Source organism: Ahaetulla prasina, chromosome 13 (assembly GCF_028640845.1).
Source record: "Ahaetulla prasina isolate Xishuangbanna chromosome 13, ASM2864084v1, whole genome shotgun sequence".
In the NCBI taxonomy this organism is placed as follows: Eukaryota; Metazoa; Chordata; class Lepidosauria; order Squamata; family Colubridae; genus Ahaetulla; species Ahaetulla prasina.
In genome coordinates this window covers 12,979,819-12,995,230 of record NC_080551.1, presented here as the reverse complement: position 1 = coordinate 12,995,230, position 15,412 = coordinate 12,979,819, and the positions used below count along the sequence as shown (strand labels likewise).

Sequence of the window (15,412 nt, the reverse complement as noted above, 5' to 3'; positions counted from 1 at the left end):
GGACTCGGGTACTTACGAGACCGCCTGCTGTTACCTTTTGCCTCCCACCGACCCGTACGCTCTCACAGAGAGGGCCTTCTCAGGGTGCCGTCCGCCAAACAATGTCAGCTGGCGGCCCCCAGGGGCAGGGCCTTCTCTGTTGGAGCTCCTACGCTCTGGAACGAGCTTCCCCCGGTTTACGTCAAGTGCCTGATCTTCGGACTTTTCGCCGTGAGCTGAAAACGCACCTATTTACTCAAGCGGGACTGGCCTAAAATTTTATTGGGGTTATTTATTTTTTAATGTTTTAAACTGTTTTAAATTTGGCCACCTATAATATGTTTGTTTTAATTTCTTTTAATGTTTATACTGTGATTTTTAGTTGGCTGTACACCGCCCTGAGTCCTTCGGGAGAAGGGCAGTATAAAAATTGAATAAAATAAATAAATAAAATAAATATATAATGGTCAACAAAATCAAAGGTGTTTAAACTGACCACATTGTGCAAATGAAACATTCTTTATTGTAATTTCTCTCTTTCTCTCCTCTTCCCTCTCTCCTTTGAACAAGTTATTTGCCCAAAATATCTTGGAAAAAGAGCGAAGGGGTGGGGCAGCTGAGGATGCTGGCTTATAAATACTTCCTGGGTTAAATAGATTTCACAGTTTAGGGGAGGGGTTTTGCCTTTCCCAGCCGGAGTGGGGACTTTATGAAGTTGATCTCAGGTTGCCATGGCAACAGTCTCAACATGAGTAACACAAAGATGCAAGAAACAAATTTAGGCCTCTTTTTCTCACTCCCTTGGTGTTAAAATTCCCAACTCTTGATTTTGGTAAGTTGCCTTACTGGTATCTTCCCAGTTTTTGATATACAACCTGCCACCTGGATCATTTATTTTATTTTATTTATTAGTTTGTTGAGTACGTATTAGATAATATATATAAGTACAATCATGAATTGAATACATAAAATGAATACAATTAAAGGGAACAGGACAGGGACGGTAGGCACGCTGGTGCCCTTATGCCCGCCCCTTACAGATCTCTTAGGAACGGGTCTTTTTGGAGTTTTGGGATGAAACCATAGAGTCAGGTAGTGCATTCCAGGCATTGACCACTCTGTTACTGAAGTCGTATTTTCTGCAATCAAGTTTGGTGCAGTTTGGTGCAGTTTACCTGAAGCTTGTATCTTATGCTCTCCTCTAGTTTTAAGATCTTAAGGTTTGCATCGGACTACACGTATTGTAGAGTGAGAATCAGAATTTAAGCCAAAGATCCTAGAAATATGCTCTTCAATATAAAGACTGCCTTGTTGTTGTTAGTTGTGAAGTCATGTCCAACCCATTGCGACCCCATGGACAACGTTCCTCCAGGCCTTCCTGTCCTCTACTATCCTCTGGAGTCCATTTAAGCTCACGCCGACTGCTTCAGTGACTCCATCCAGCCACCTCATTCTCTGTCGTCCTCTTCTTCTTTTGCCCTCCATCGTTCCCAGCATTAGGCTCTTCTCCAGTGAGTCCTTCCTTCTCATTAGGTGGCCAAAGTATTTGAGTTTCCTCTTCAGGATCTTGCCTTCTAAAGAGCAGTCAGGGTTGATCTCCTCTAGGACTGACTGGTTTGATCACCTTGCAGTCCAGGGGACTTGCAGGAGTCTTCTCCAGCACTGCCTACAAACTTTTTATTGCTACAGGCAGGAACTTTGTTACGTCATTTGATGGAGAAAATATTTGTTTTATACTTTTGTATGGCTTTAATTGCTGATGGTTAAATTGGAGAGTGGAATATTATTGAGGCGATGTACATAATTTGCATCCTTTTTCTGTAATTTGCATGATGATGTCGCTAAACAAACTATGTAATTGATGCACATTATATCATTCAAATGTCAAAGTTATGTTATTATGCAAATGAGTTAAAATACTGCAAAAATTTGATCCATGCATGCAAAGTCTATGGAATTTAACATTCTGGTAAACTGGTCTGGTTACTATGCTGTTAGATACCATAAGATACCCTACACTACTTTACCCTACTGAATTATACCATATTGTACTATATTACATTAATTTTCCTCATAGTTTTGCATTTCTTGATTGGATTTATGAATTTTGTTAAGCTATGACTTTGTTAACCATGATTTGTTAACCACAATGACTAGAATCACACATAGCCCCAAGCCATAATGGAGTACATTCCTAATGCTAAAATCAAAGCAAATCACATTGGAACTTAATCACTGAGATGTAGGAAACTCGATAATTATATTTCAATTGGTGGAACAGCCTTGAAGATTATGTTAATATTGTCTCCTTATGAAGATTGAAAGAACTATGGGTAAGAGAGAAAGGGCTTCTTTAAGATCATAAATGTTCAAATTATATCGAGATATTTATGTACGTTATGTGTTTATCCATTGACATAACTATATATTATTTATAACAGATAACTTTACTGGTGAACTATTATTACTCTGTATTGCTCATATATTGACAATGAATTAGAAGCAATGAAACTTACATGAATTGCCTCCACAATTTGGAATAGTAAATATTTTGGAATGAAATAGCTAAACAAAAAAAAAAACACTGTGTAAAGTAATACATAGTTGCTAATATGGATAATTTCTGTTAGCTGCTGGATTCTGATGAATGAATAAAAAAATGTATAAAAATTATTCTGGACATAGAACTTTGCTTTAAAAAGTGGCTGGCATACATATGCTATTTTGATCATTATTTGCTTACTTACTGATTCTTCTTTCCTTTAAAAATAGATTACTAATTAATCGTTGGAAATAGCAACTACAGATTCTTCCTAATTTAATAGCATTCACTGTCCATGCTCAGAGAGAATATTTCATTCACAGGCTGTCAAATTTTCCCTCAACTTTATTGTTCTCCTTTTAAGATTTAAATGGAAAGGGAATTCTGGTTTAATTCCAAACTTGTCATATTTTCAGTTTTTGGGACTATTTTGGGCTTTTTTGTTTGTTTGTTTGTTTCAATTTATTCTACTTGCTTGCAGAGGGGAACAAAGTTGCAAAGAAGAGAGGATGATGACTGACTGATAAATTCTTTCTCTTTTTGTCCCCAGAAATCTCTCAGGTAACCGGCTGACCACTCTTTCGTGGTTACTCTTCAAGACGCTGAGGCTTATAGAACTGTAAGTTTCCATTCAGGAGGCTGTTGTTGTTATTAGTTGCAAAGTCGTGTCTGACCCATCGCAACTCCATGGACAATGTTCCTCCAGGCCTTCCTGTCTTCTACTATCCCCCAGAGTCCATTTAAACTCAAGCCTACTGCTTCAGTGACTCCATCCAGCCACCTCGTCCTCTGCCGTCCCCTTCTTCTTTTGCCCTCCATCTTTCCCAGCATTAGGCTCTTCTCCAGTGAGTCCTTCCTTCTCATTAGGTGGCCAAAGTATTTGAGTTTCCTCTTCAGGATCTGGCCTTCTAAAGAGCAGTCAGGGTTGATCTCCTCTAGGACTGACTGGTTTGATCGCCTTGCAGTCCAGGAGACTCGCAGGAGTCTCCTCCAGCACCAGAGTTCAAAGGCCTCAATTCTTTGGTGCTCAACCTTCCTTATGGTCCAACTTTCACAGCCATCCATTGCAACTGGGAAAACCATCGCCTTGACTATATGTATATGTATATGTATATGTATATGTATATGTATATGTATATGTATATGTATATGTATATGTATATGTATATGTATATGTATGTATGTATATATACAGGAGGAGCTACCTGCAAATGAGAGAGGAGAATCATAAGAGATAATTTAAAAGTGGGGCGGGGGGGACAGTTGCTATGAAAAATGCTGGTGACATCACCACCGCCTCTTCTGAAATATATTTTAAAAGTTTTCCCATTTGCAATAACAGCTAATCTGTAGATGCAAAAACATCAAAGAGCGGCTTTTCCCAACCCTGGTAATTGCTAGTGGACTCTTAGAATTCTTATCAATGGCCAGACCAGCTTTCAAATTCAGACATTTTAAGTCCATCCACCTAGAAACTGACAAGATTGGGATATGCTTCTGTCGAGTAGCTTCCAAGACTGTAACCCAGCCTGCTAAATTGTACCGATTTTCAAAATGACAACCGGAGGGGATTATTCAAGGAGTGGAATTAATCCGATGCGTAGTTCAGAATAGCTCATCAATCCAAAACAATTTGGATCTCTTTCTGCATCCATGGATTTTAGTAACCTAAAGCGGAACGAATTGGGTTTTCTCTTGGCAATCTAGACATCTGAATCAATCTGAAAGGTTCAATCATATTGATTCAAGTGGAGCATTTGATTAAATGAGACAACTCACATACCTCTGATTAGTACATAGGGAACTAATTAATAAACTGTACGAAAGAGAGAACCAGTACATTTTTGAGTTAAAATGCTGGAACTCAGACTCAGTCATGGAAGCTGGCTAGTTGACTTTGGTCAACCTCTTTGTCAGCAATTGAATATATACAGTAGTGGCCAAAATTGTGGAAACCCTTTGGGAAAAATGTATTTCTGAGGTTTGATGGCTAATAACACCACTTTTTTTTTTTTTTTTGGCATTTCAAGATAATCCTATTCCACTGCTCGAATGGCCTGGGAATAGCCCATATCTTAATCCAATTAAAAATCTATGGAGCCAACTAAAGAAATTTGTTAGTCAGAAGCGACCCAGCAATAAAACCCAGTTGATAGAAGCAATCATTCAAACTTGGTTTCACATTATAACAGCTGCAGAACTCAAAGACTTGGTTCACTCCATGGGAAGACGTTGTAGTGCCGTAATTCATGCTAAAGGTTACCCAACTTAATATTAACTGACATGGTGATAATTTTTGTATATCTCGTTTTTTCTACGTGTTTCACTTTTCTTCTTTATACTGTAACTGCTATTCTAATAGCAAAGTCTTCATAAAAGTTATTACATTACATTCTTGATTAAATTATCTTTCCATTGATATATAATTTTATGGTACTACTCCCCAAAAATAGTGGTGAACTGCACCGATTCACTTAACCACTCTGGCAAGAAAGGTCATAAAATTGGGTAAAACTCACTTAACAAATGTTTTCCCTTAGCATCAGAAATTTTGAACTCAGTTGTGGCCGTAAGCCAAGGACTACCAATAAACAAATAAAATAAATAAAATAAATAAAATAAATAAAATAAATAAAATAAATAAAATAAATAAAATAAATAAAATAAATAAAATAAATAAAAACAAACAAACAAACAAACCTTGGTTTAGTATTAAGTATATGCTTAGATTAGGGATGCAGTGGCTCAGTAGCTAAGATGCTGAGCTTGTCGACCAAATGGTCGGCAGTTCAGCAGTTGAAATCCCTAGTGCCGTGTAAAGGGGTGAGCTCCCATTACTTGTCCCAGCTTCTGTCTACCTAGCAGTTTGAAAGCACATAAAAAATTCAAGTAGAAAAATAGGGACCACCTTTGGTGGGAAGGGAACAGTGTTCCGTGAGCCTTTGGTGTTTAGTCAGGCCAGCCACATGACCGCGGAGACGTCTTCAGGGAGCACTGGCTCTTCGGCTTTGAAATGGAGGTGAGCACCACCCCCTAGAGTCGGGAACGGCTAGCACATATGTGCAAGAGGAACCTTTACCTTATATGCTTAGATTATAGATGACCTAGATTCCCACTTGACCAAGAAAGATTTAAATATTGTAACTTGGTAAAGCCTAATAAATGCCTTTTATAGTCAAGCCATTGCTGTTGGTTTTGCTAGACTTCAAAATATTGAATGTTGGGCATTCAACAGGCATTGACTGGAATTTTACAAGCTTACCTGAACAGCCTGCATTTTTGTGCCATAGCCTTGGCTGTGTTTCTGACACACAAGCCCAACAAAGCAGAGACATTTTGGCCTCCTTTGTTGCAACAGCTGAAAACAGCATCCCTACAATTGTAGAGTGATAGTTTAGCATCTCCTTCAGGACCTGCGAAGTCCTTCAGGATTTAGCAGGTTTGTAGCCTTCTGAATTATAGATAAAGCATCCAGTCCTGCTCAGGAAGAATAAGCGGACATGAAATCAATGGAGTGCTGCCCTGGTAACCTATTTTGTTGAGTTTTAGCCATAGTTGTGCATCAGAAATAAAAGCATCTATACGTTATGTAGGATTCATCTCAGAAGATCCCATTCATCCTTACCTGAGATCAATAAAACTGTAAATGAGAAGTGACTTAGAGAAGAGGGGGGGGAAAAGTAACCTCCAAGGAATGTCAGTAGGTAATCATCAATGTAACCTCAGCATATTTTATTACTATTTTTCCTTGCTGTCAAGTGGTTAAATGAAGAAAAGAGCAATTGCCACATTGCCCAGAGAAAGCAACGTCCATTCTCAGGGAGGGCATCTGGCTAAAATGCTGGCATTAGTTTTGATCCTTTGCGCAAATGGTAGCATAAACATTTTCCTGCCCTATTTCAGTTAATAGTTTGAAGGGAGAGAATTGGTTTGTGGCAATGGATGTCTGGCATTTTCAGACTGGATTTTAAGTAGATCCAGGGTTTATGAAGTATAGAAAGCAGGCAGGCCTGCGTGAGAGGGGTGATCCACAGTAGCGTAGTGCAGTACTGCAAGCTACTTCTTCTGACTGCCGGCTGCCTGCAATTTGGCAGTTCGAATCTCACCAGGCTCAAGGTTGACTCAGCCTTCCATCCTTCCAAGGTGGGTCAAATGAGGACCCAAATTGTTGGGGGCAATAGGCTAACTCTGTAAACGGCTTAGAGAGGGCTGTAAAGTACTATAAAGTCTAAGTGCTGTTGCTATCTTTGCTAAAAGATAGCACATATATTCAGAAGTGTTGTCCAGCTATTAGAGGAGCTTCATCAGAGGAGCCGATGAAAAATAAAATATTGTGGTGGCTTTGTTTTGCTTTTTAGCAATAGAAATAGCACTTAGATTTATATATCGCTCCATAGTGCTTTAGAGCATTCTCTTGGGGGTTTATAATGTCAGCATATTGCACCCAATGATCTGGGTCCTCATTTGACTGACCTTGGAAGGATGGAAGGTTGAGTCAACCTTGAGCCAATAAGGATCGAACTAGAGGATGTGGGCAGAGTTAGCCTGTAATATTGCATTTTAACCACTGCAGCACTAGGATTTTTTTTTAGAAGCAAGGTCTGTATTATTTCATAAAACAGCTTGGAGATGATACTTTGAAGCTTTGAGTGCCATAATATACCTCTTTCTGCATACAGGTTCTCCCTAATTATCATCCAAAATTTCTGGCTTTCTAAGGCTTGATTAAATGTTCTTCCATTGCATAAAAGGTTTATTTGTCTACCTTATTTTGAAGGTGCTGTAATTTTGTGTATATGTGAGTTTAGAAATTAGTGATTTCAAGTTTCCTATAATTATCTTGGCTTTGCCTGCCTATGTGGTTTAGACACTCCAATGTACCTTAAAGAAAATATGTCTACTACTAACATGGCTTCTATTTTCATTTTTTTCCCCTACTGTGCTATGCTTTTCCTAATTCAGACTTGCAAGCATTGGGATAAAAGCAGGAAAAAGTCAAGGTAGATATATAGATATATATACAATTGAACATGTCCAAAAATATTTCACAAGAAGAATCTTCCACTCCTCTGCTCACAACAAAATACCTTATGCCACCAGACTTGAAATTTTGGGCTTAGAAAATTTAGATCTACGCCGCTTCCATATGATCTAAGCATAGCTCATAAAATCATCTGCTACAATGTCCTACCTGTCAATGACTACTTCAGCTTCAACTACAACAATACACAAGCACACAATAGATACAAACTTAAGATAAACCTCACCAAACTCGATTGCAGAAAATATGATTTTAGCAACAAAGTGGTCAGTGCTTGGAATGCAGTACCTGACTCTATGGTTTCATCCAAAATTTCTGGCTTTCTAAGGCTTGATTAAATGTTCTTCTATTGCATAGAAAAAGGTTTATTTGTCTACCTTATTTTGAAGGTGCTGTGATTTTGTGTATATGTGTGTTTAGAAATTAGTGATTTCTAGTTTCCTATAATTATCTTGGCTTTGCCTGCCTATGTGGTTTAGACACTCCAATATACCTTAAAGAAAATATGTCTACTACTAACATGGCTTCTATGTTCATTTTTTTTCCTACTGTGCTATGCTTTTCCTAATTCAGACTTGCAAGCATTGGGATAAAAGCAGGAAAAAGTCAAGGTAGATATATAGATATATATATACAATTGAACGTGTCCAGAAATATTTCACAAGAAGATTCCTCCACTCCTCTGCTCACAACAAAATACCTTATGCCACCAGACTTGAAATTTTGGGCTTAGAAAATTTAGATCTACGCCCCTTCCATATGATCTAAGCATAGCTCATAAAATCATCTGCTACAATGTCCTACCTGTCAATGACTACTTCAGCTTCAACCACAACAATACACGAGCACAAAATAGATACAAACTTAAGATAAACCTCACCAAACTCGATTGCAGAAAATATGATTTTAGCAACAAAGTGGTCAGTGCTTGGAATGCAGTACCTGACTCTATGGTTTCATCCCAAAATCCCCAAAATTTTAACCTTAGACCTTACTCCATTCCTAAGAGGTCTGTAAGGGGCGTGCATAAGAGCACCAGTGTGCTTACCGTCCCTGTCCTAATGTTCCCTTTAATTGTAATCATTTTATGTATTCAATTCATGCTTATACTTATATATATTATCTAATACGTACTCGACAAATAAATAAATAAAATATCTCCCCCATTATACTTTCTTATCAGGTTAGTTGAGCTAATTGGAGGAGTGTCTTCTATGGGAGAGCACTATCCAATGCTCTGCCAAAATTTGCTTCGTCATTTCTTCCTTAAGGTGTTATTGTCAAAATATACAATACAATACAACACTACAGCCATAAGAACTACAGTGTTGTTGTTTTCTTTGGCACATCTGACCCTCACTTCGAAGTCTTCTTTGCCATACACATGTCCCAATCTGAGAAAGTTCTTGACGGTAGTCTTCCCTTTGGCATTTAACGGAAGCCAGGGAGTATAAGAAAGGTTGGAGAGATCTGTTGTTCAGTCGCCAAGTGTCAGCGTTTGTTGCAAAAATCACTTCCAGGAAGCACACGCAGATAACTGATTCAGCAGGATTCATTAACTTCTTTAAATACATAATAGCACATGAAGTAAATTTACAGTGCCAATAGCAGATTCTTCAATGTGGTCGAGAGGAGAGATTGTAACTAAGTTCTTTGTTTCAGTTCAGCAGACAGACATGACCAGACTTGTTTGCAGCTTCAGAGCTCAGAGCTTAATATGGAGCCACGCCCAGGCTCCTTCCGGTTTCAGTTTCCAATTCAGCTCTCATTGGCTGACCCAGTTGCCATGCCTATGCATTGGCTGACCTTGTTACCATGTCTTCCCAGTCATGAACTCTCATACACCCTGACACTAAGTCATGTCTGACTCTTTATGATCCCGTGGACCAATCCAAGTCAGGCCCCTCGTCCTCCACTGCCTCCCAAAGTTTGTCTAAACTCATCTTCATTGCATCGATGATACCATCCTCTGCCATCTCCTTCTCCGTCTGCTTCCCATCTTTCCCAACATCAGGGTCTTCTCCAAGTGAGTCTTCTCTTCTCATGGGGTGGTCAAAGTATTTGAGCTTCTTCAGCTTTGGCATCCGTCTTTCCAAAGAACAGTCCGGATTGATTTCCTTTAGGATTGTCTGGTTTGATCTGCTTGCAGTCCAAGAGACTTGCCACAATGACATATAAGACATTTGGAGATGGCTTTTGGCCGTCTCTGCTTCAAATAAGGGAAGGAACAGCATCACCTCGTCATGAGAAATCTGTAACCTGCTATTTTTCTTGGAAACACAGTCATGAAAGCAAATGTGCTTTTAGCAAACTGAAGAAGTTGGGTAAAAAAAACAACACAATTCAAGAGTAATGATCTTTTAAACCTTTATTCCACAAATGCCATGCTCAAAATTAATGCTCACTCCATGCTTCTGATTACAACCAAATTGTAGCCCTTTGTGTCTTCAGCAGTCTTTAATCCTTCTTTGAACCTCATTGTAAAACAAGCCTCCCTCCACGCTTGCCCCGTCTCAATTCTTTGTTTCTTCCCTCCTCTGAGAAAAATTAAAATGCCACCTTAAACTCACCTGCCCTTTCCCAAAATAAACTCTGCTGAATCACCTCTCCTGAGGAGGAAATTTCCAGCCTGGGTCTGGTTCCAGCTTCCGTGGTTCATAAGCAGATGGCCACCCAACTAAAAGAAAAATGACTTTGAAAAGGGCGCTAAGAATAGAACTCTCCCCCCCCACACACACACAAACACCTACATGGAAACATATAGCTTTTGTAGTTTCTTCTTTGTTACTTTAGTCAAACTAGCACAAAGGGAAGACATTTCTTCCTCCTCATGCATCAGGTTTTAATCAATTGGAGGAAGAAAATCATAAAATCATCTATTACAATGTCCTTCCTGTCAAAGACTACTTCAGCTTCAATTGCAACAATACATGAGTACACAATGGATTTAAGCTTAATGTTAACCGCTCCAATCTTGATTGCAGAAAATATGACTTCAGTAACAGAGTTGTTAATGCTTGGAATAAACTACCTGACTCTGTGGTCTCTGCATTAGGTGCAGTGAGAGGGCGGGGCGGGGGAGTCGCCAGCCTTCTCGGCTGAGGGAGGGAGGGTTTCCCTGACCGGTAGCTGCCTCATTTCCCTCCCTCGGCTTATACTCGAGTCCCCAGTTTACCCCAGTTTTTTGGGGTAAAATTGGGGACCTCGGCTTATACTCGGATCGGCTTATATTCGAGTATATACGGTACTCATACTTATACATATGTTTATATATTGTTTAGTCATTTCATGCTTATTCTTATATATACTTTGTGACAAAATAAACAAATAAATAAAATAAATAAAGAAGAATTTGGGATTGAACTTCTTTCCCATTTCTTTAGTAACCTGGCCAGAATTTTCCTATCATGTTCTTGATGAAGAATTGGTTGCAGGATTTGGGTTTGGCTGGTCCAGAGAAAAGAAGGACTAGGGCAGTGATGGTTAACCTTTTTGGTGCCGAGGGTCCAAAGCTCGCGTGCGGATGCATGCCCGCGTGCCCAAACCCCCCCAAAATGCAATGCGAGCATGCCCCCGTGCATGTGCCCCACCCGCATGCATCTGTCCCCCTGCACATGTGCGTCCCCTGCACATGTGCCCCATCCCACCCCACACATGTGACCCCCCCTGCACCGTTTTGGCTTCCAGGTTGGTGCAGGAGGCTTTCCAGGCCCAAAACGGGGTGCAGGAGAAAGGTTTTGGGCCTGCAAATCCTCCTGCACCAACATGCACCCCACCACCCCATGCATGCATGTCAGGGATTCAAAGACCAGCTGGCTGGCGGGAGGTGCGCGCATATGCATGGTGGAGCTGGGCTGGGATGATGGTTGCATGCCTGCGGAGCGGGCTCTGGGCGCCATCTGTGGATGCGTGCCATACATTCACCATCATGGGACTAGGGGATGACATGATAGCAGTAATCCAGTATTTCACGGTTGCCACAAAGAGTGGGGGGAGGTCAACCTATTTTCCCAAAGGACTAGAGGGCAGGACAAGAAACAATGGATGGAAACTAATCAAGGAGAGAAGCAACCTAGAACTAAGGAGAAACTTCCTAACAGCGAGAACAATTAACCAGTGGAACAGCTTGCCCGCAGAAGTTGTGGACGCTTCATAGCAATAGCAATAGCACTTAGACTTATATGCCGATTTACACTGCTTTTACAGCCCTCTCTAAGTAGTTTACAGAGTCAGCACATTGCCCCCAACAATCTGAGTCCGCATTTTACCCACCTCGGAAGGATGGAAGGCTGAGTCCACCTTGAGCCTGGTTAGATTCGAACTGCTGAATTGCAGGCAGCCGGCAGGCAGCAGAAGTAGCTTGCAGTACTGCACTCTAACCACTGCGCCACCGTGGCTCATAAACCTCATATCTGGAGATTTTTTAGAAGAGACTGGACAGCCTCTTGTCTGAAATGGTATAGGGTCTCCTGCTTGATCAGGGGGTTGGACTAAAAGACTTCCAAGACCCCTTCCAGCTCTATTCAATTCTATTCATTTCTGGGTGTGTGCAGAGTTTGAAAGCATAATGATGCAAGCAAGACAACCACCCCTCAAAGTAAAACAATCCTAAATGGTGGAACAGACTCGCCATTCTCCTTTGCTTCATTCATATTTATGTATTTCTTTCTTCCTTTATTGGCAAATTTACTTGCTGCCCATCTCGTGGTTCAGAGTGACTCTTCTACAGATAGTCTTCGATTTACAATTATAATTCGGAGCTCAATTACGGTTTGTAATTGAGCTCAGAATTATAGTCGTATGCAATTGTGTTCATTAAGCAAGTTGCCACATGACTAAACTTGACTTTATTGACATTTTTTGTGGCAGTCATTAAGTGAATGCCACAGTTAAGGAAATCCATTATACCCAATGAATGGGTTTTTTTCCCCCTAGAAACTGCTGGTTTTGCAGGAAACCAGCAAAATATATATTGAAAATGTGGTCACGTGATTGTGGGATGCTGCGAACGTCTAGTTTCCAAGCACCCTTATTGCAATTTTTAAGAAGATGTTGGATAACCATTTGTCTGAAGTGGTTTAGGGTTTCCTGCCTAAGCAGGGGATTGGACTAGAAGACCTCTAAGGTGCCTTCCAACTCTATTATTCTATTCTATTCTATTCTATTCTATTCTATTCTATTCTATTCTATTCTATTCTATTCTATTCTATTCTATTCTATTCTATTCCATTCCATTCCATTCCATATTCTATTCTGTTCTGTTCTGTTCTATTCTATTCTATTCTATTCTATTCTATTCTATTCTATTCTATTCTATTCTATTCTATTCTATTCTATTCTATTCTATTCTATTCTATTCTATTCTATTCTATTCTATTCTATTCCATTCCATTCCATTCCATATTCTGTTCTATTCTATTCTATTCTATTCTATTCTATTCTATTCTATTCTATTCTATTCTATTCTATTCTATTCTATTCTATTCTATTCTATTCTATTCCATTCCATTCCATTCCATTCCATTCTATATTCTATTCTATTCTATTCTATTCTATTCTACCCTACCCTACCCTACCCTACCCTACCCTACCCTACTCTACTCTACTCTACTCTACTCTACTCTACTCTACTCTACTCTACTCTACTCTACTCTACTCTACTCTACTCTATTCTACTCTCATATAATGTGACCTGGGAGGGTAATGTGAATATTGTAACTTCAAAATTGGATATCTGCTTTTTTTGGGGAGAGGTGTCTGTCGTAACTTCTAACAGTTGCTAAGCGACTGGTCATAAGTTGAAGAGCACCTCTACGTATGTTGAATGTTTGTGGTCTGAGAACAGGAGCCCATAAAGATGGGCTGCCTTTCCTCAATGCTTTGTGAAGTAGAGAAGAGCTCATCTGTAGCACACACAAAATGTGGAGGAGAAATAGATCAGTCTGCCACACTGAATGCAGTGTTAACACTTCCACTTTTCACTCTCCTTATATTTACTTAGGAGGTGGCCAAGGGATATATATATATCTAAAAAAAGCAGAAACTCAGCACTTGTTAAGTCCCAAAGGAGCAGAAGACTAGTACACTATTAACATGTTCTATGTCCAGTAAAATGCTGGGAGTTAATTTACACAAAAGCCCCCTTAAGTATTGCCATTAGGCTGCATTATACTATCAATACTGCTAGGCCAAGCCAGTGGAGGAGTCCCTCTCCTCCTTCTACATGGCTTTTACATTATTCATAGGCGAGTCTCATGCATTAAGAATGATCTGAAAGGCTGTGTTATATTACTTACAGTTCTGCTCCTGAAGGGCTGCAATAGTGGCTCTCACTAGCAGGCCAGTTTCAGGGGGAAAGTATTTATAACATCTTTATTTTTCACTTTGGAATTGTCTACAGTGCTAAGCCCATGCATAAATTCATGGAGGTAGGGGAAAAAAAACAAAACCTTGGAAGGACAATGGCTGCAGGGCAGAACATATACTTGGCAAGCAATGGAACTAGGCTCCAAATTATGAGATTCTTCCAATTAAACCCATGTTTCTCAAACTTGGCAACTTGAAGATGTATGGACGTCAACTTAATAGGGCTGGCTGGAGAACTGTGGGAGTTGACATTCACACATCTTCAAGTTGCCAAGTTTGAGAAACTGATGATTTAGACCAAGATATTTTCTTACCCTACTGTTATAGCATCCTCCTTCCTCTTCACATTAAATTTAATTCCATCTTTCTGGGGATATACAAAGTGTATCTCCCACATTCTAATCCCACAGGAATCCTCTAAAATAGATTGGACTAAGAAAGAGTAGGTTGTCCAAAACAGCCAGTGAGATTTATGGAAAAAGAGGGGTGAGATCCTAGTCTCCCTGGTTCAGTTCAACACTTTGGCTATTACGCAGCACTGGCTGTTAATACAAGAACAGTTATCTGGATTCAAGAGCTGAGAATACTGTGGCCTTGTTTCCTGGTACTTAAAGGTGACAAACGTAGCAAATTGATTTATAAATCTATTTATAAATCTACTGTATTCCATGACTGTTGATTTTAATATCTTTTCTGCTTTAATGTTTTATGTTGTTGGATATGAGATTGGGGTAAAATAAATTGGATGGATGGATGGATGGATGGATGCATAGATAGATAGATAGATGATAGATAGATAGATAGATAGATAGATAGATAGATAGATAGATAGATAGATAGATAGATAGACAGACAGACAGACAGACAGACAGACACCCCGCTTCCCCGCAAATAAATAAGACCCAACTGGAAAAAAAGTCCTAGCATGATTTTTCTGGATGTTCATAATATAAGCCCTATCCCCCAAATAAGCCCCAATTAAGATTGTCAGCCAGATGGTACATTTAGTACTGTATTTTCCCCAAAATAAGGCCTAGCCAGAAAATAAGCCCTAATGCGTCTTTTGGAGCAAAAATTTATATAAGACCCGGTCTTATTTTCAGGGAAACATAGTGGATGGATGGATGGATGGATGGATAGATGGGAGGGAGGGAGGGAGGGAGGAAGGAAGGAAGGAAGGGAGGGAGGGAGGGAGGGAGGGAGGGAGTCTTAATATACTCAACAAGCAGAAAGTTAAGCCTCTTTCTGCCTTCAGTATAAAACTCAACATATGGTTTTGAACCACCAATAATGTGGTTCACCCTGCCTTTCATCTTGGCTTTGCAATCATCCATGATCCAGATGGTCCAGCTCGATTTCATAGCAGAAAGAGATGATGTTAAAAAAATCTTATAAAGAAAATGAGCCAGCTTGGCCACTGTTTTGGGGGTTCCTGTCCTTCCTATCCTTTTTAATGTTATTTCTGCTTCTACTTCCAAAATTTC

At 39.8% G+C, this 15,412-nt stretch overlaps 1 protein-coding gene across 2 annotated transcripts in view; it reads left to right on the top strand.

The window, feature by feature from the left end:
• NTRK3 (neurotrophic receptor tyrosine kinase 3) overlaps window positions 1–15,412 on the top strand; it is a 517,214-nt gene that overhangs the window by 186,199 nt on the left and 315,603 nt on the right. For both annotated transcript variants that reach the window (XM_058156317.1, XM_058156318.1), the window contains exon 4: window positions 3,072–3,140. In XM_058156317.1, coding sequence (XP_058012300.1) covers window positions 3,072–3,140 — 69 coding nt within the window. The remainder of the gene's footprint in view (window positions 1–3,071; window positions 3,141–15,412) is intronic.